The sequence below is a fragment of the Drosophila sechellia genome, chromosome 3L (genome assembly GCF_004382195.2).
Source record: "Drosophila sechellia strain sech25 chromosome 3L, ASM438219v1, whole genome shotgun sequence".
Lineage (NCBI taxonomy): Eukaryota > Metazoa > Arthropoda > Insecta > Diptera > Drosophilidae > Drosophila > Drosophila sechellia.
Genome location: NC_045951.1, coordinates 8,346,073 through 8,366,077, shown reverse-complemented (window position 1 = coordinate 8,366,077; position 20,005 = coordinate 8,346,073). Strand labels below are relative to the sequence as shown.

The following is a 20,005-nucleotide window of genomic DNA, read 5'->3' as shown; positions in this document are numbered from 1 at the left end:
AGATTAATAATGATACATTATGTGACCACTTTTACAAACTTCATGATATGCGTTGAAAAAAATCGCCCCAAATCCCCCAGATCGACTTATTACAGGTGCAGTTCAGCCCTCGACTTGTTGGCAAGACAATAGCATGGGGCGTGGGTGCCTCCTACTGATCTCCTGGCCCCCATCTGGTCCCCAACACGGCCGCTCAATGAAAGCGAAACTGCGATTGTGGGCGTTGGACAAGTTTTTGTAGCTTGTATAGTTTCCATTTAGTAGGTCGACGGCTGATTGCGTTCATACAGACTACATCGGTTCGCATGTGTATCAGTCTTCGCGGAGCAATCAAAATTACAAAACGATAGCGTCACGTAGTTATGGCGAACACAATCTGAGACCTTGGCACGATTCTGCCATGCAGCCAGATGTCGGTCTAGGTGCTCAGGCACGTTCTACAGTGCCGAACCTCCGAGCTGCTGAAAAGGGTTCCGAGTGCTTTACGACCGAGCCAGACAACGTGGACAGGCCAGATTAAGAGGAACTGTTGTATGGGTTTATTGACCCGAACAGTAGCAGATACACATGTGCAGATCCCAGATAGAAACGGACAGATATTCATAATACTCGCAAGATACTCAGAATTAACCGCAGTAATTGTCTTTCATAAATGCTATTTTTTTTTGTATTGGATTAGTCTTTCGGGTGAGTTTCACCATATGCCAAAAATAACTAATTATCTACACACATAATGACAAATAAAATAATACATCACACATGCGAGCGGTGATGACTACACATGCAAGTGCTTAAATCAGCTTCCAATGCTATAAATCACATCACAACTCACAATAAAAATAAGACCAGAGAAAGGAGAATTTAAATAAACAGCCAACGTAAATTGCGTTGAAAAAGGAGCGCGAGGAAAAAGTTCTCTCTACGATAAAAGCAAAACAGATTTTAATTAAACCATAACAACAGCCATACTATATGTGCCCAAACCCAAATCCATTCTATATATATATGTATAAATGGAGCGCTATAAATACCGTGTCCAAACGAGAACTTTCAAGGTAAACAAATATTATTTGGAGAGCAGACAAATCTCTTGGATTTTCCATTCGATGCGCCCCCAAATATAAAATCAATGAACAGTGTCGAAACTAAAAGTGTGAGAAAAGCCAATCCCTACGGATCACACTTGCCCCCTGAGCAAAAACTGTGGCACGATGTTCATGCAACACTGGAAATAGAACGCAGCCACCTAAGCGGGTAAGCTGAGCATCTCAAGAAGCCGGCCACCGAATCTTAACACACAGTCAATTCTTTGCTAGCCGAATCTCACCTATCACACAGATCTTTGATCCAACGAAAGGGTCTCTCTGTGGAGCTTTCACTGTACTTGGCTGGTGGCGACGAGGATGCTGCTGCTCTTGGCTCATTCGTTTGCTTATTTTTTGCTCGATCCCTGAGTCATAGATGAATTTATAGAAATTTTCAATTTATGTGTACTACAACGGGCTAGTTTGGAGGTCCAACAGATGCGCTGCCCACCGGCGACTCGCTTGATTTTTGGTTGTGCTTGAGTAATGTAACTCAGCATCATCAAACGACTCGTGTAAAAACTTTTATTTCACTTTTCATGTCAGCGGAAATTGACGAGGTGGTCAGCGAAAAAAACTGGTCGTTAAACAAATGTGTCACGATCCAGTGACAAGGTACTGAAAATGGCCTAATGAGCGCAATTATGGCAGTCAAAACCAGACGGATTCCCCAAAAAAAAAAAAAACAATTTAGTTTTTTCTGTGGAATTATGTAAGCTGGGGGTCCATTCATAAAAGCACTGAATCAAACTATAAAGCGAGTTTCAAAGAAGTCAGATTAAAGATGGGTTCTTGAAGTATTTAAAACGATTTAAAGTGCAATGAGAAGTAAAGAAGAGCAAATTAACTCATATTTGCTTAAAAAATTCAATGAAATGCTCGTTTCTTTACTGTAATGCCCACAAAGGTATTGCCCACAATGTTTATTTGGATATTCTGCACATTCAACTCGAATTCGTACAGATTTAAACGACTTATAAACAACAGTCACGTTCCTACGTTTCCATTTCCCGGATTGGTTCATTCAACTCAACTTAAATGATCGCCAATAAACACTTTTTACTTGAAATAATATTCTCCTTGAGCTTGCACTTTCAACGAATACTTTTCTCCATGGAAAACTATCCAAGTTGAGTGGCCCGATAAAAAAGCACTGTCCGCACAGTTCAGTTACTCACAAACTCACAACGGGGGTCAACTTGGCAGATTTGACATACAGGGACTATATGTGCATCTTGGATAACCCCTGACTGCGGCTGTAATTTGAGTAAACAAGCCATCGTCGCTGGGGCAATGGGAAATGGGCAATGAGCAATGTGGCCAACAATGGGGCTCAAATTTGTGTATCGCTATCAGCATCGCCCGCACAACAACAATGGGCGGCCAATGATGATGGCAAAATCCAGATAAAAGATGCATTAAAAGTAACAAAATACACAAATAAACAAACGAACAAACGGCGAAAGGATGGATGGAGATCCCTAGATGGATGGATGGGCAGATGGGTGGGTGGGTAAGGCAAACAAACAAATCAAATCGAATGAATCGACGACGGCGACGACAGAAGTGACGTCAAAAGGGGGAGTCGGTTGCAAGTGGGTGGTTGCTGGATGGGATCGGGTAGACTGAAAGGTCTCGATGGCCCTGTAATTTTCAATTATCATCAAGGTGGTGGCTCACCATAATGTGGCCAAATTATGTCAACCAAGTGATAAGGATCAATGCTCTAATTATTAATCCTTTGGAAAGGAGCGTGCGTGTAATTAGCTCAGCTTATGATACCCAAACTCATAGAAGAATAAAGGGATTATGGATTGAAAGGGATTGCGATAAAGAAAATGCAAATATATCTGTTGCGATTTTAAATAAAAGTTCTTATATGACTTTCCATAATTTGATACAAAATGATTTTAACTTTAGATACAGCTTGTGAATATATTTAGTCAGCACTCTTACCGACTTCAGTGTATATTCCCCCCAACGAATTTCACATTTCCTGCCAACATGGATTGCCTTAGCTTCCTTCCTTCCTTTTCTCAACGTGCCTCATACACCATCTACATACGAAAGACATTGCCAAGCAATTTTATGATTGGATGCCAAGTTCCATTCCCATGCCACTGCCTACCCACTTAAGGAGCCCCACTTCTTTGAGTCACCCTACTTCTCCCATTCCCCCCGTTTGCTGCCCCTCATCCACGGCCGACATCGTCAATCGGAGACGGCAAAAAATTAGGCTCCCGCCAGCCGGGCTCCAATGGATTTTCGCACAAGTGAGTGCCAAAAGCGACAGTGCCACACAACATATACACAAAGTTATATGTGCGTATTTCTATATATAGCGATATAACAAATAGTCAGGGGCATCCCTGCGAGAGGGGCGAGGAGCTGCAGCTGAGTTGATTTTGAGGGGCAGCACTCAAATACTCGAATGCCAATGCATTCGAATAAGCCGAATAAGAAATGAATTTTTATTTTCACACTCACTCACTGCCACTGGCGACACACAAAGCAGTTCCATTGATTAAAAGAGCCACCCAATCCCCGCAGCCAGATGGAAATAAATTGCGAGGCAAGGCCAAGTCTAGCGATAACTGCCGATGGACACGACAATCGCCGGAAAAGGGGAGCCATCCAGAGCAGAGATAATCAAATCGGGAAAGGAATGCAAATGTGGGGTTAACTACACACTAACTTCCTTAATGACGGGCCAAGGTCCACAAGAAAGTTTTCTAGACTCAACGCAACTGAGTCACAGATCATAAATTTCTCTTTAAGAGTCTATATCGATGTAAAATATGGTTCTTTATGTTTTGTTTAAATTTAAATGTTAAAATGGCTTTATAAAATCGAAAAGAAAATCCACACTCATCATGTGAACCATAAAACCTATTTTGTCACTAATTAAAAACCAATCAATCAAAATATGTATGCTAATTTGTTCGTCTAATGGTTTCGGTTAGAGAAATTTCACTGGGCGCTATGGGGCTATAAAATCGGCATCCTCAAGATTTCCATCAATTTTTCATTACAATTCAACACGGCGGGAATCCAGGGGGTGTGACAAACCGCAACCCATTGCAATGGGAATGCCAAGGAGGACTTATCGACTGACCGCATCGAATCGTTTCGCTGATGTACTGACAGATTGATGAAGTGCCCAAATGCGTGTTCACTCTCAGGCTCTCAGGCAAAAAAGCGCCAATGAATTACTGACGTAATCGGGCAGGGATTTACGACACCCACGGCGAGATATAGGAGGCGGCAACCCGATCGCTGGAGCCCAACCCAATCCAATCCCCAATGCCATCGGCGATAAACGAAACAAATAAAATGATACGTACACATCTCTCGCCAAGTTCGGTAGTCCCGTGGTCGATGGGGGAAAAATGAAATTTTTGCATAAATCTTCGCATGCGTTTGTTTGCATACAAAAATGGTGACAATAAACGTTGTGCCGCCGATGGGCAGACAACAAATGCGAATGAATACTTGCCGTTTATTTTTAGCAGCGAATGCATATTCTTTATCAGCATTAATAGTAAACAAGGGGCTCCATCTCTGGTCCTTCCTGCCAGCGATTCTTAATGACTCAACGATGAGTATGCGTGCGAAAAGGGAATGCGAATCGAGTGGAATCGCGTTGAGTCGAGATCGAAATGTTCGAGATTCCGATTCAGATGGTCGTTTCTGGGCGGTGCTTCCACCTCCGCCGCTCGAGTTCCGCGTTATTAAGAAACATTCCAAAACAATAAACTATTCCACAATACGCTACGGCCAATCGAACTCAATATGGAATCATCTACGAGTTCCGAGTTCTGCGGCCCATTTTGTTTATTTAGCATTTCGGCTGTTTGATTCAGGTCCGGTGAAAAAGCGAAACATGTGTGCGGCAGCATTAAATCCACATAAACTCACATCAGCCCCAAGTAGCTGTATCTGTTGTACAGAGAGAACAATATTTAAGATCTTCTCAAAACGTGTATCAAGCTAGCCGCTTGTTTTTGTAGAAAAAACATGACCGCTAAGCAGAGAAGTATGTTCTTCATATCTTAATAGATATTAATATGCTATCTGGTAAGACGACTTTGTTTTAGAACTTAAGTTACAACATATCTGAATGTTATCTTAAGACTTTTACACAAGATCAATAATAGATGGTTTGTTTGCCCAGTGTAGCTATATATAGCCTATGTGTATTCAGCATGTATGCATTCATGTATCTCAAGTGCAATACAAAACCATTGAAAATGCTGAGGCGTTAAGAAAATAGAGCACACACACCAGTTGTTATTTTTATTTTTTAATTGTTATTACGCTGGTCGTTTTGCTTTTGTTCTTCTGGTTGCCGCCAGTAGTATTTTTTCAATATTGTAACGAGTTGAACGGGTGGCTTAATTTACTTTAATTGAGCTTGAAAAGTAAATCGAACAAATGGGCGGAAAATCGAAATATATCATAGGTAAATATTGATAGCGACTTTTGCACTTTTAACTTTTTCTAGAAGTTTAATTTATACTTTCACGGCTCATTTTTGTGTAATTTCACATTACAAAGCAATCAAAAAGTTCCCATTTCACGCTTGCCAAAAAACCAATTCAATTAGTCCCGAAATTATGAAGTAATCCTCGCTGCGAAAACATCCCCGGGACATCAATCTCGTATTCGAAAGTTGTATGGCCAGCGATCAGTGGAAGACCTTTGCACTCGTCTCGCCCCAGAGCAAAGCGAATTAATGAATACAGCTCAATTAATAAAACGGCGAACGAAAAGTATGCAAAACCATGAAAAAAATATCCAACAGATACAAGTGGAAAATGCAGTCACTTGTCTGGCAATCGAAACGTGCCCCAAAATGGGCAGCACAAGCTGCTGCCCACCAGTGTTTCCACCAGTGACCGAGTTACAAATCAGTTTGCTCAATGAATTGCAGCTACAGCCGAACCGAATGTGCACGCGTATCACTTAACAAATTCCGGGTAATACTTTTTGGATAATTGCTATAAATAGCTTATAAATATATAGTAAACCGAATGCCTAGCAACATTCCAAACATGTGGACTATTATCATTGGATTGTACTGATCCAAATATACTAACTATGAAGTATAAACACATTACTGATATCAGCCTGCCTAGAAAAAGGTATATAATGAGTTGAGTTTGAGAAGGAAATCGAATTGCAGATAAGATGGTTAAAGTAGAACACGCTCATACTTATTTTGGTTTGAGTGTTCTAACATGTAGTAAAGATCTTATCAGGAGAAAAGGAAAGTGTTGAAATATTTATTATGAAAGACAATGGGTCAGTAGAAAACAGAATTCCAGAAGAAAGAAGTAACATGCATACTCCGAATAACAAACTCATATTTTAAGGTTTTGATAATGATATTTGGATGTTTGGGCCTTAATATTTGTGAAGTGTACTAATATCTTGCCGGATGCTGAGCTTCCCCACGTCTACGTCCGAAATATTTGGTGGATGTGGAGCCGATGCACTGCCCACACAGTGGAGCATGGAGTGAAAATGAGCTCCGATCTCGATTTCTTTATGTTACCGAAGCGTGTTTATGTGGCGGGCATTCCAAAACCGAAGCCCACTGCTAATAAGGTCGAAACGCTCGAAAAAGTGAGAGAGACTGAAAATAACAACAGCTTTAAACGAGCGCATTGACATTTCGAGATAATGGATAAATAATATACAAAATACGCCCACAAAATGGAGCGACGGCGAAATTTGCCAAACAATCGGACAAAAAATGTGTGGAAAACAGCACAAAAGCCAGAGAAATTATGACAAAACACCGAAAGACGCGAGATATTTAAATCGGTGTAGAGAAGAGCGAGGAAAGAGCGAACAAAAAACAATAAATCTACGTACAGATACAAAACAAATCTTAGCGTACGTGTATCTTAAAGATAAATCGCATTTGTGGAGGAGGGGAGTGGGAGGCCAGCCACCAGCTGCTAGGCAAGCAAGAAATATAGAATGAAATATCTATATGTTTGGCTACACAGAAAATAACAGTATTTTTTGATAAACAGTAATATAAATAATGCAGTACGTCTTGATTACATAATTAAATGATATTCGTTGTTGGAGTATGGAACCCTTTGCTTAGGTTTATATCCAAAAACAAAAAAGAATGAAAAGCGAATCATACTAATCTGACGAGTACTAAGATTTTGCCAACATGACATATATAATGTATAGCATAGTGATCTATTATAATCCCAATTTTTTCTCTGTGGACCAGCGTAGTCAGGGGCATACATCAAACGGCAGACGTCGACGCTGGCGCCGGCAGCGCGATGAGGTAATTTTCAGCTTGTTTTCTAAAACGTTGGACATCCGAAATCGGGAAAAGGGTTTTCCGATGGGTTTTTGGCGCGCATCGCGCAGGCGCAACGCGCATTTGGCGTTTGAACTGAGTTACACAATGGAATGGCCTTTTTGTGGCACATATTCCACTCGGAATGGGTAAAAATAACACCATATGTCACACACTTATGACCGCGCACTCTCGTATGTATATACCTTCTTTAATTCCCACAACTGGGCTGGAAACTCTTTTGATATTTGAACTTGAACGATATGCACGATATGCGATATTCATATATGTACGAATTGGCTATACATATATATGGGTATATATATATATATATATTTCAATAGCGATATCGGGCGCGGCACAATCGAACGAATTGGCACCGACGACGGACGAAACTCGAATGAGCGGGCCGTAGAAGCGAGTGGTTCGCTCGGTTCCATAGGCAGTGTGAGCAGCATGAGCAACAGATGGGAGAGCCGCGAAGAGAGCCACCTGCTAGGCTTCTCTTCTCTCTGATTCTTCCGATTCTCCTGATCGCCGTCTGCAAATGTAAACAAAACAAAAGGTGCCCGTCAGAGGGAGGGCGGTGAAATGAAGGGGCAGCGGAGGAGGAGGTAGTGGCCACAAGGTGATGGACCCGTGCCAGTGGTGACTAATCTTTTGGTGCCCAACTTATGGCTTTTTCTTTCTTCTCAAAAGTGAGCAGAGAGGAAGCGACAAATTGGAAGAGGAAGTGCGCTTAGTCACATGGGGTTTTCTAAGAAATAGGCATTACTCCCTGCTTTTCAAGGGCTGAGCTAGTCAAGCGATTGGAGCGTATGTATTAGTATTTTAAAATGTTTTGGTAGTGACATAAACATTAAATATCATGACTCTTTTACGAACTAGATGATTCCCCAAAAGGAATGCCTCTAAACAATATTAATGAAATCAAATGTCTATAGATAATACTCCAACAATCCATATACTTATAAAGAAAGTAACTGCGCTTAGAACTCTTAGACAAACAGATTACATGAGTAATTTCAATCTCTGTCGCTCAGCTTGCAGATTTTTGATTGGGAAAGTTTAAATAATTGAATAACAACAGTTCCCAAAAAAAAGTGCATAAACAAAGGAGGCAAAATAATAGCCTGTTGACTTCAATTAGGTCCAATTATTGACGCAATTGAGGGTCTGATCCCGGGAAGAGTGAATCTCTATGCCACTGACAGCGGGACGTCGGCACGAGTCTTGTGGTTCCTCGTCTCGGATCTTCGGGGGTTGCAGTTGCACAGCTAACTCTACAATTAACTTGAGAATTGCTAAGGACCGCAAATGCGGCCCTTCTTCTTTAGCAACCGGGGGTTATCTTATCGCGTATGGAATGTACCCCATACACATATACACCATGCTATTCTGCACGCTCTTCCAGCTGCTCAGATAAAGCCGTCAAACCAAACCAACTGCTGTGCTGATAATGCGAGGCAGTCGCAGTTGGACTCTCGTTAATTGAATTATATTCGCAGCTTTGGCTAAAAAAAAGTTGCACTTTAATTAGCATAAAACGTTGGCGATGCTTACAAACAAACAAACATACAAATGCTGGCGTTCCCTTGTTGCCCCCTTTTGTTGTTACACTGGAACTTGGCTAAAAGGGCGGAATTCGCGTGACCAACAGAAACAAATGTGCGGGACACATGTGGGAGAGACCAAAATCCGGACAGTCGGCGCCACCAACTGGGGGTAGGGATGACGACGATGACTCCACCACGGAGGAGCACCCACTAGGCGGCAACAACAAAATGTGCGAACGAATCGAAATGAGTTCTGGTTGGCCAAGCCGCAGCTGAGTCTCCACTGGCTTTGTTTGCCGCGTTTTTATGCCGCGGGAAAGGGACTTTCAACTGATTTGCGCACTTTAGGCTTTAAACATTGGTTAACTTACAGAAACACACGGCGAAAAGGGCTTAAAGAGAGCTAAAATCGAATAAATAAAACTAACACTTTACAAAAAATTCCGTAGTTAAGACAGTGTGACCGTGCGCCGAGCAGCTATCGATAAGTTGGTGCGGCTATCGGAACCAATTAGCGTTTTGGTTATTTAATTACAAAATAAATACAAAACAAATGATTTTATATATTCTAATCATAGTTTGTCATACTTCTATAATATTTGAAATTACTACGGCAAGCAAAAAGTAGTCTGCACACAGAGCTGTTATGCCAATGGCAGACTGTTAAGTGCAGGGTCACCCCAAATGTAAAGGCATGGGCGCCAAATTTAAAACCAAAACCCCAACTAATGCAGCCCAACTAAAACAAGGCTTAAAGATTACGCGATTTGTAGTCGAATCCTATAAAAAACAACATATCCAAATGATTAATGAAGGTTACAAGCCCCACCAAAGCGAACCCCCGCACGAACTTGATAAATTTGTCTGGCTTTCCTGAATTTTATCCGAGACGATCATCGTTTCCGTTTTGATTTCGCCGATTGGAGGGCAGCCAAGTGTGCAACTTACAACCCTCAGAAAATAGACGACCAATCTAAGGGCCAAAAACAAAAACTAGCCAAAATCATAAAAATAAGCAAGCGAATTCATGACTTTGCCAAAGTCGACGGACCGCACAGAGCGCGCGACTTTGGGGGCCCTTTCACTGGGGTTGCTTTCCCTATAAGCCAGCGAAATAAAAATAAATTTAATGTTCCTGTTTTTTTTCCCTTCTCCTTTCTCGACTTGTCAAGGATATCATATGCGCGTACATGGGTATATGTGTACGTCTAATTTATGCTGCAAAACATCTCGAGCATAAACAGGAAACTAGCGTCCACGGTCCTTCTTTCGCTACACTCTCAAAAAATGAGATGTAATTAAATACAATTTGCTAACTTATCAAAGGGTATGATAAACATTCCTTTTGCTACTTTCAAACTTCAATTTAATGCTTGGAAATTTTAAGAGAAACATTAATAAACATTAATAAAACTTAATGATTCTGTCAAATGAATGAAGATGAAGTTATACATCTACAAATTTCTCTCTGTGCACAATGCCCGCCCCTTCGCGCTTGGGAAATTTCTTGAAATGAAGTCAAGTTCGAGGCTTGGGCGCAAATTCAATTAATTTCAATCGAACGCCTGTCGTTCTGGGCATCCGGCATTGGGCATTGGGCATTGAGCATTGATGTCCCGCGATTCGAGGCCTGCCAAACCGATACGCAGATAGAAGATGCAGGATGTGCAGATATGGACTCACCCCTCGGCCGATAAATCTCGGAACTGGCACACTCGCTTCACACACACGCCCGTTATGACTGCTGGAGCAATGAGCAGCAAGCGAAATGGATGAGCCGAACGCATCGACATGTGTCCTGGTGCTCCTGCTGCGTCATTGCTTTAGTTCCGGTTGAGTTTGTGCCAGCGCTCGCCAAGATTTATGTCACTTTGTTGGCCCAACAAAGGGGCCAGGGAGTTCGGTTTTCGGTAATGGCAAATAAAAACCCGATTCGCAAATCCTTTCCTCGAGTGACCCACTTGGGATTTGGGACTTGGGACTGACCAGCAGCGAGGAGCAACGCTAATTGAGCGATCTTCCGGCTGGCTAATGGGTTAAACCGGCCAAGCCGAGTGCCCATATATCATGTGCTTGGGCCTTGATAATTTCGGCATTTTATCAACCAAAATTTAGAGGGTTCTTGGCTCTGCCGGAGATTTATGGCCATCTAATTGAGTTTGTAGTTTTCCGAATGCATTTCTGGTTTCTAGTTGCGGATGAACCTGAGCTCTTTGGGGTCCAATAAATTGCTTGAAATACAATAAGTTTTTTTCATATTTTAAGTGCAACAAAAGCTAGAAAAACTTGATAAACGTGGATATTTATGATGGCAAGAAGTTTGAGTGTTTTCAAAAGAACTTATTGCTTCAAAAATATCAACCAATTTGTAACCGCTTTAGAACCGTTTTTAGAAACTAGAACTAAACACAAAATGTTAAGAAAATATTGCTAAATGTATTATTTAGTTAAGATCCCGCTCTTAAAAATTTTTGAGAAATTCGTTCAAAACCTTCAAATTCGATTTGCTTCACAATTATAAAGGGAGTCGTCCTTTCTCCCCAATTTGTTTAGCATTCTGGAAAGGCTTAAACTCGTTTTGATATTGCCCAACAAATTCCCCACAAATTCGAAGCACTCGAACGACATTTGCATGCGGGCAGCTATGAAAAACTTATATTGAGAACAATAAAAATTTATGAAAAGCCATTAGGGCGAGGCTGGAAAAACAAGCAAACGACTACAAATTGCCGGCAGCCGTTCGACCCAAACCCCGTTTTGGATGAACTCGAGATCGGGATTGAAGCTGGATGGAAGGGGAGTTTTTGGCCACAAATTATTTTTATAGCTGAGAACGATCCCAGAAACGAGTACGGCGAGTTATGCGCCGGAGAATCCCTTAAGCAATCCGGGACTAAGCCCGTGGAAGTGCCCGGATGGACGTCTCGGTCGTAAAAAGATGGTACAAGCCCAAAGGAGTGCACAGGAAAAAATCATTGAGACTTCAGATAGAATTTAGTATAAGAATTAGTTGGTTAATATGCTTAAACTTATGCAAGCAACCAATAGAGAAAGATATTGAATATTTTAATGAATTTTCCATTGAATCTTAGATACATACTTTAAGACTTTGGAAGACCTTTTCAATCCATTATAGTGTCTAGCTCTCTATGTGTACTTAATAGAGAATTATTTTCTCTGAGTGCAGTCAAAAGTGGAACTGGAGTGTTGTGCCGTGTCATTGTCATTGCCATTGTCAGTGGCGTCTGGAGGCATGGACATGGAAGAGAGCGAATTTTAATTGATGACGATTTCATTAAAATTTCGTGGCGGCCGTGCTGAAAATCGACATCCTGCAACCCCGGAGCGTGGGGCAATAAAAATGCAAACAAGCGGCGCGTGGGCGATGTCCTTGCTCCAGGATAGGAGATGATGAAGATGATGACGCTGGGTTAACTCGCCCAGCCAAGTGTGAAGGATGCAAAAAGTTAATCGCTCAGGCGGACGACACAAGCCCAATCCCAAGCACTTTGTATTTGGCCAGATGTGTTAATGTTTCTCGATTCCAGCCCAGGCTGGAGGGGTATTTTTTATTACCCTGTCCAGGACATTCGGCATCCTGCGGGATGTGTGTGTGTTTGCGCACTAAGTAAATTGCGTAAATTTATGGCTGCGTAAATTGTTTAATGACTCAACAGTCTATTTATCCTGGCGCGGCCATGCACCGACATGGCCTAATGGCCATGTTGAGGTTGAGTTCGTATCCGAGGATTTGGAATTCGGCTGGGAGTCAGGGGTGTCAAGTGGAGGAGGTGGTGCAGAGAGCTTGTTAAAAGTTCCATTCGTTTGAGACATTTATTGGCATTTTAAGGCATTAAAATCTTTATTGACAGCGCGTAATTGAAAGTTGTATTATATTTTTCAATAAGATGGATCAATTCTTTGATTAATGCCTCCTAAGCACTAAATTTTTTATTAAATTTTTTCTCTTTTTATATTCAAAAGAAATTTATTCGCTCTATAAAATCGTGCATTTCCTTACCAAAACCCTAACTATGCGTTATCCATCCATTTCCAACTGCATTTTATATTAATAGTCTTCACTTAATTTTCCCGAAATGAGCATTTTATTTTAGTTTCTGGGACCGCTGACATGTCACTATTCACCGGACGACCGCTTATCCTGGCTGAAGGATCTGCCCCGCTGAGACTGAGGCAGCAATTAAGCAGACATTAAACATGTAAACTGCTCGCAACGCCCCAGAGATCAAGGATTGGGCAAGGATGAGCCAGAGGATACCGGGCGATGGAACCCCTCACCTTGTGGGGGTTGGCTGTCCAATTCCGTTTCCAATTCGCTGACTTGTCGCACCCAGTCAAAAAGCGGAGGACGATAAACGGCGCTGATAGCGGAGCATTTATCAAGGAGCTCGGAACAGGCTCAATTGAGTTTCAAATTGATGTCACCATTATCGGGAGCTGTCATCTAAGGAACTGGTTGGGGTGACATCTACATGAGGGATGCGATGAATCGCAAAGGGGGAAAAAAACATATAACAACAAGGAGGAGGGGCGCGTTGCATTCCGTATTTATTTATAATTTTTTCATCATTTATCAGCGATACTACTTTCTCACAATCCCGCAACTGCATATTTATGTAGATGTGCACTGTGCAATTTCAGTTTGCGCTTCGATTTAAGTGCTCATAAATAAAAATCCAAGCGAAAATCCACCCCGGAAAAGCGTGGACTGGGAAAATGTTCGGAGTGGGTGGGGGTGCACAAATGGTATGGCGTCCACCCCGGGCAAACTGTCAAAAAGGCAACGGAAAGTTTGTAAACAAAACTAATGCCGACATGGGTGTTGATAAAGTTCTCCAAACTTGTGGCACCCCAACCACTGCCGGCTTATTGAATTGCCCTACACGCTTGATTGCCCGCTAAACGGATGACGAGGGCAGGGGGTTTTCCCGGATTTTTCCGGGATTTTCCCCTCGACCAGGAGGCGAGTTTGCCCATTCGATTCGTGTGCGACATGTGGATTCGTCATACCAAAAAGCGCAAAATATTATCCAGGCCCGACTTTTGTTCTGGTTTCGCTTGCAAAAATGAATCACAAAGGGCGCAGGACTCACAGTGCAGGATGCAGCCCAGAAGGATGAGGGTTTCAATGGGGACACCCATTTGCCAGTTCGCCTCAATGGAATTGTGACTTGTGTCTAATGGACTATCCTTTGTCATCCGCCGACCCACGACTTAATGGCCACGGGAAACTAAAGCAGTTGCACAAACATCCAGCAGCCGAGGAGCAGTTCTCCCATTGTCCTTGCACTTTGTATGGGAGTGTTCCTGCTCTAAATTCGTTCAAATGCACATGGAATGATTTTAAATCGGTGCAGGAATCATTGATAAGGAAATCAAGCGAAACGAAAAATTCAATTCTTTCAACTCATAAATCTTTAAATACGATTGAAATAGATAGAACGCTATTTATAGCTTGGGAAGTAGCAGTTATACCAATTTACTTTTATGAAAAGTAAAAAATACATTATATATATAAAATAAAGCTATAACATAATAATTCAAAAATTTTAACTTTATGATAACTTCATACAACAAAATGTACAAAGTAAGGTTATGTTATTTATTGGATCGCCAATAAAAAAAATTCCACTAAAAACGAAAGTAACTGTATTATTCCCGTTATTCATAGAGTAGAGAGTAGAGTATTTGAAAGGTAGAAGAAACTAGGAAGTGTATTTATATTTGTTCAGTGCCACTAGCCAAGTCAATCAGTTCATTTCCGTTTCCCAGTCCGTATGAATTTCAAAATCCCGAAAACTATAAAAGCTGGAAAACTTAATCATTCAGATTAAAATAACATTTAAAGAAACTTGAATAACTATTTGATTTGAACATTAAAAAAAAAGTTATTTCTTAAATTTCCTATAACTTGGTCCTTTAATCCTCGTTCGTGTCATTAGCAAATTACGGATTAGCTACAAAGTTCGTAATCCGGTGACGGCCAATTTGCTTTCTTCGCCGACCGACGACCGATGAGGAAAAGAAATCTGCCCAGATCGGATGACAGTTATGGAAATTTATGATTCATTGCGAGGCATTTGGGTAGCTGACTGGCTGTGGTAGCAATGTAATCCATTTGTTTGCGCAACATTTGCCACGCTGCTGCCGCTGCTCCTCCTTTGGCTGGATATGCAGGACATGGTCTGGGGACTTGTCAACAGCGAAGGATACTTACTTATATCGCACCGATATAGCCAGACAGATCCACCCCGTTACAGCGTAACTACTTTGACTTTGATTTTATGTGTCCCCTTTTTTCGCAAATGTTTGGCAAATGTTGCAAACTGTCGTCCTCGTTTGTCGGCTTGCCGATTGCTGAGGAGGGAGGCAATAAGGACATTCGGGCGGGGATTTATGAATTTCATTTACTAATGGATTGTGGTGAGCTCTGAAATTCCACAGATGTGTAAATATGCAATATGGATTATTAAAGTTGTGACATCCTTTCACACCTACACTCATCTCATCTGATTCGGGAAATCAAACTGATCTGGTTGGTTAAATGGATTGGAACGATTAAGTGAATGTAAGGGTCCTAAAATTAAATATATTCTTTGCCAGAAATTCTATAATGGTAATTCTACAAGGTTACATGATGATAGCTGAGATATCTTAAATGCATTTCTTAATGCTAAAAACTTCATTAGTTATGAAAACTACAAATGTACACCTGAGTACATAGTATCCATTTTATTGTTAAATATAAGAAAACAAGGTGTCAATTTTATTTTAAAAGTTTGTGTATTTTGCAAAGTAATACAAGTTCATATTATTTTAAAACATTTTAAAAGAATTCATTTGGACACTTTGGTTCGATCAAACTGGTGGTAAATACTTTTCATATTCGATTTTTCTTACTTTCTTAAGAATTTTTTATTTTAAATTTTAATTTGCACAGTAATGTATTTTTTAAGTAGCACATTTTTACTATTAAGCAACATCATAGCAAATAATTTACCTTAATATTATTTGTTACGACAACACTTAGTAAACTTCATATGTGCATTTTTAGAGCTAGCTTAGATTTATATGTACTTACGAACATAACAAGGATGTACTAAATCATGATTTAGTTTAGTCGGCCGTTTGTAAATCGTATACTATGAAGTCAGTTTTGTTGCAGTGCACACATCCCATTCCCGCTGGAAACCATTTTCTCTGTTTGCGAGCCTCATGCCGATTGGCTGTTATAAAAAGTTAATAGCCGTTGAAGGCCCCCTTCCAAACCACTTGGAAACTGGTCCTGCTCCTGCGCAGTGAAAGTACATAGGACTCGGAGCACATAGGCGAAGCTACCATCCAACCGCACACCAGGACTGTGCAACCCATTCCCCGATCCCGTAGAGAATTTATAGCTTGGGCCGCGACTGCCGTTGGCTTCTGTCCATTTATCTTTGGCTGTGCTTTTCCTGGGATTTTCCCCAATGCGGTGGGATGGGTACTCAGACCACAGAGGACCTGCCCACAATGCCACCAATGGCAGTTACATTTTATCGCCAAAGTTCACCAGAGCCCAACTCGTTCCCCAGCTCCACGCAGTTTGGCGACCAAGTGGCGCCATTTTTGCCGCATTGTCATCGATGAGAGGATGAGGGTGGGGATGGGCAGCTGACAGGGATTCTAGTTTATGCTTACGAGGACTTTTCAAGAAATAAACTTTTTCCTCCGTCGACATCAGCGAAAATAATATCGCTTACGGAAGAGTATAAAAATAAAATGAGGGGCAGAGTAAAACTATCAAGTTGAACAGTTGGAGATAGACTTTTCTATAAATTGATTTTTATTTTCATTTTTTAAACATTTCTATCAAGACTGGAATGGACAACATATATAAAAACACACTTCACTTCAATTGTTTTATAATTTATCAGTATGTATATTAAGATTATTCAGTAGAAAACTTCCTTACATCGCACCAGTGATGATGCGAACCAAACAAAAACTTAGTAAGACAGTTCATCATAATTATTAAATTAATTCATTTTCTGGCGTAATAACAAAAAAGCTGGCTAACTAGCTTTGTTGACCATTTGGCGCATGAAAATGGAAAAAAAGATTTATGTTGCCAATTCAGTTTTAAGAGCCGAGCCTGAAAGACTCATCTCAACTCTAAAGTATACAAGATATTACAAAAATTGGCTAGATTTTGCGATTTTTATCTATATTTTTTTTTCAGATAGGTTTTCTTGTGCTTCTTATAAATGCCTGCACACATGATATGCAGAGTTGAGAATGGAGTGAAACTTTCGACTTGACTTGCTAAAACAAATAAGAAACATCTTCTGTTGGCTATTACTAAGGGAAGTTTGTCTTGTGGCTTCTTCGACGGTTTCTTCGTTTTGTATTGCGTGGCATTGTCATGAGGCATACATCATTGATCAATTTTCTTGTTCTTTCTTTGATTAAGTAACGACTTGAGTTTGTATTCGGAACCTGACTTCTTTAACAGACTTCTATTTAAAAACAAACAGTTACACATAATGGTAGAGCATGCTACGCTGAAGTCTTAAATCTTTCATTTTAACTAAATTTAGTTGCTGCCCAGTCAGGTGTGCGATTCTGTTTCCTCGTGATTTCTGTGGGTGTATGCTTGTGTGTTTGTTATTCGTTACGATCCCAATGAGTCGCGAATTCGCCTAATAGAACTTTTTCGCCTGTGCTTCGCTGCGGTTTCTGTAAGGAATAATTGGTAAGATTGTTTAGTTTCGAATCCAAACGTAAAGATTCCATGAACTCACTTGAAGACGTTGTAGATGAAGACTAGCAGCAGTTGCACAACAGTTACGCTTAGGAACAATGTGACTCCAACGCAATTGCCCGTGGGACAATTGGCCACCTGAGCTGCTCCCTGTGGCGCTCCCAATCTGTAAGGTAAGGAAACGCATATTGAGTATCAAGGAGGTACGTAGGTATCAAAAATAGTCTAAAACTCAGATAAATTCTCAGTGGAGGAACACATAAACGTCTTCCTCTGAATCAAATTTGTTAACACTCTAATTTCATAATTAAGAAAACAAAATATTGCTGATAAGGTTAAAATTCATTCGAGATCCGATTGACTTAGATGATAACTGGTTTAAGAAACTAAAAATAGACTGAGCATATTCCTCACCTTTGGCCCACGTGGGTGATGCCCTGCTTGACCTGATTCATGCCATCGCGCATCTCGGCGATGAGCGTTTGTACATCATAGCCGGTGGATTGGATTTGTGCTGTGGGCGCATGCTTCTGATTCGATTGAATGTTATCAGTGCGCACATTGATATCGCCAACCAGTTGACGAATCTCGCGGATGGAGCTGAGCAGCATGTTCTGATTAGTGAGCAGAAGATCGACATCGCTCCTGCTGACAGCGCCAACGGGCAGCTGTTGCTGTGGCACTCCGCCGGCGGCGGGCGGAGGCAGAGCCTGTCCAGCATTACGTGAGACTAGCGACAGCGTGGTCTCCTGGCGGCCAATAATCTCATCCACTTTGCGGGAAAGCTCACGTAGGTGATCGGCAATTTGGCTCTGACCCTGCCAGATCTGACGCAGCTCACGCTGGTTCTCCGACTCGTAGAACTCCTCCCAGTCCTCCTCGTCTTTGTGCTATGGGATTATACGAAAGTTGATTATCAGAACTAGCGATAAGCCATGTTTATCAGCTGGCTGCGTGGCAATTACCTCGTCGGGATGGTCCTTCTTGTACTCCTGCTTCTGTTTCTCCAGTTTATCCTGGTATTCCTTGTACTCTTGCGTAAGCTTCTCCTGGTTGTCCACCTTGGGCTGCTCCTGAACTTGTCCAGCGGCATGCAACGACGTGGTCAGGAAATGGAACACATCGTGGTCATCGGCCAGACCGCCCGTGGCGGCGGAAATGCCAAAGTAGCCGTTCTTGGGCAGATTAACGCCATCCGCTCGTAGACACAGCTCGTAGTCATCGTTGTTGTTGGACATTCCGTTGTGGATCATGACGGTAAGCACGTTGTTGTAGTACTCGATTCGCGCTCGGGTAGGGAAAGGCTTGTTACGGAAATCCCTGAGGCAACCGCTCAGGAGCTGAGTGGTTCCATCATTGGCATGGTCATACAGCTTGGTGCCATCATTGAGTACGGCACTGATGTAGGGATTGTTGTGCTTGTTGTCATTGTCGAAGGAATCGAACATGATGGCCAGACCATTCCAGCGGTCGGAGGATCCGAACACAGGCCCATTGTAGTCACCCTTTTCCGTGGTGTACCAGAAGGCCAATCCATCGGCTCCGATCCTGCCACGTCCCGTCACCCGGAACACGATCTCAACGTCCCACCAGTCGAAGTTCGTCTGCGACTTTGTCCAGATGGCACCCTTCTGTGAGCGCAGCGATGGCGCCACGCGCACACTTTCCGAACTGGCGATGGCATCTGAAATGAGGAGCAACAAGTTGTGGCTATAGAAACACCCGGAATCGTGGTCAAAACGACATCCAAACAAAGTGCCTGCGTGTACACTTGGCCGCCTCGCGGCATCTCGCTCGCACCCACGGCCGCAGAACAGCAGCGAGTGGGCCAAAACAACTGACGTGGAGCTGCGTCTTCCACTCGTACTCACTTCCCCCGTACTCCCAAAACGGCACGGTGCCGTCTTTCTGTGCCAAATACGGCGGCTTGAACGAGTACTTGTACTCGAAGCGACGGTGCACGCCCACGGCTCCAGGACTCAGATTGCCGGTCGCCTCGGAGCTGGGATTCCACGCCAGGAAGCACAAAATGGCCAGGAATGTGGGCCGCATCTTTGCAATTATATGTTGACAACTAGTGGTGGGTGGGCGACGATGGTGCAAACTGATGATATCGATAACCAGCCGGCATCGATAAGCGGTGGTATCGCACTGGATGTACTAAAAGAATTTTATAATTTAAAATTAAATTTTTTATCTAACATTTAGTTAACAATTAGGGTAAATTAAAAGATTTCTGTACATCACCCATACTGCTTATATAAACTAAAAT

At 42.0% G+C, this 20,005-nt stretch overlaps 2 protein-coding genes across 4 annotated transcripts in view; both read right to left on the bottom strand.

Moving 5' to 3' along the window:
• Nucleotides 1-9,423, bottom strand: part of LOC6604897 (talin-2) — a 29,340-nt gene extending 19,917 nt beyond the window's left edge. Inside the window, exon 1 of one of the 3 annotated variants that reach the window (XM_032718975.1) lies at nt 9,344-9,423. The gene's annotated coding sequence lies outside the window, so the exon portion shown is untranslated. Of the gene's footprint in view, nt 1-7,622; nt 7,803-9,343 lie in introns of those variants that run through there. The other 2 variants (XM_032718977.1, XM_032718974.1) reach the window with 2 other exon arrangements.
• A 7,459-nt stretch (nt 9,424-16,882) lies between these two features.
• LOC6604895 (protein ERGIC-53) lies at nt 16,883-19,806 on the bottom strand. Its single transcript, XM_032718626.1, has 5 exons — nt 19,605-19,806; nt 18,699-19,417; nt 18,148-18,623; nt 17,774-17,899; nt 16,883-17,708 (listed from the first exon to the last, which is right to left on the bottom strand). Exons 1-5 carry the CDS (start codon nt 19,783-19,785, stop codon nt 17,672-17,674), a joined length of 1,539 nt encoding a protein of 512 aa, XP_032574517.1. The 5' UTR covers nt 19,786-19,806; the 3' UTR covers nt 16,883-17,671.
• Nucleotides 19,807-20,005: the final 199 nt, after the last annotated feature.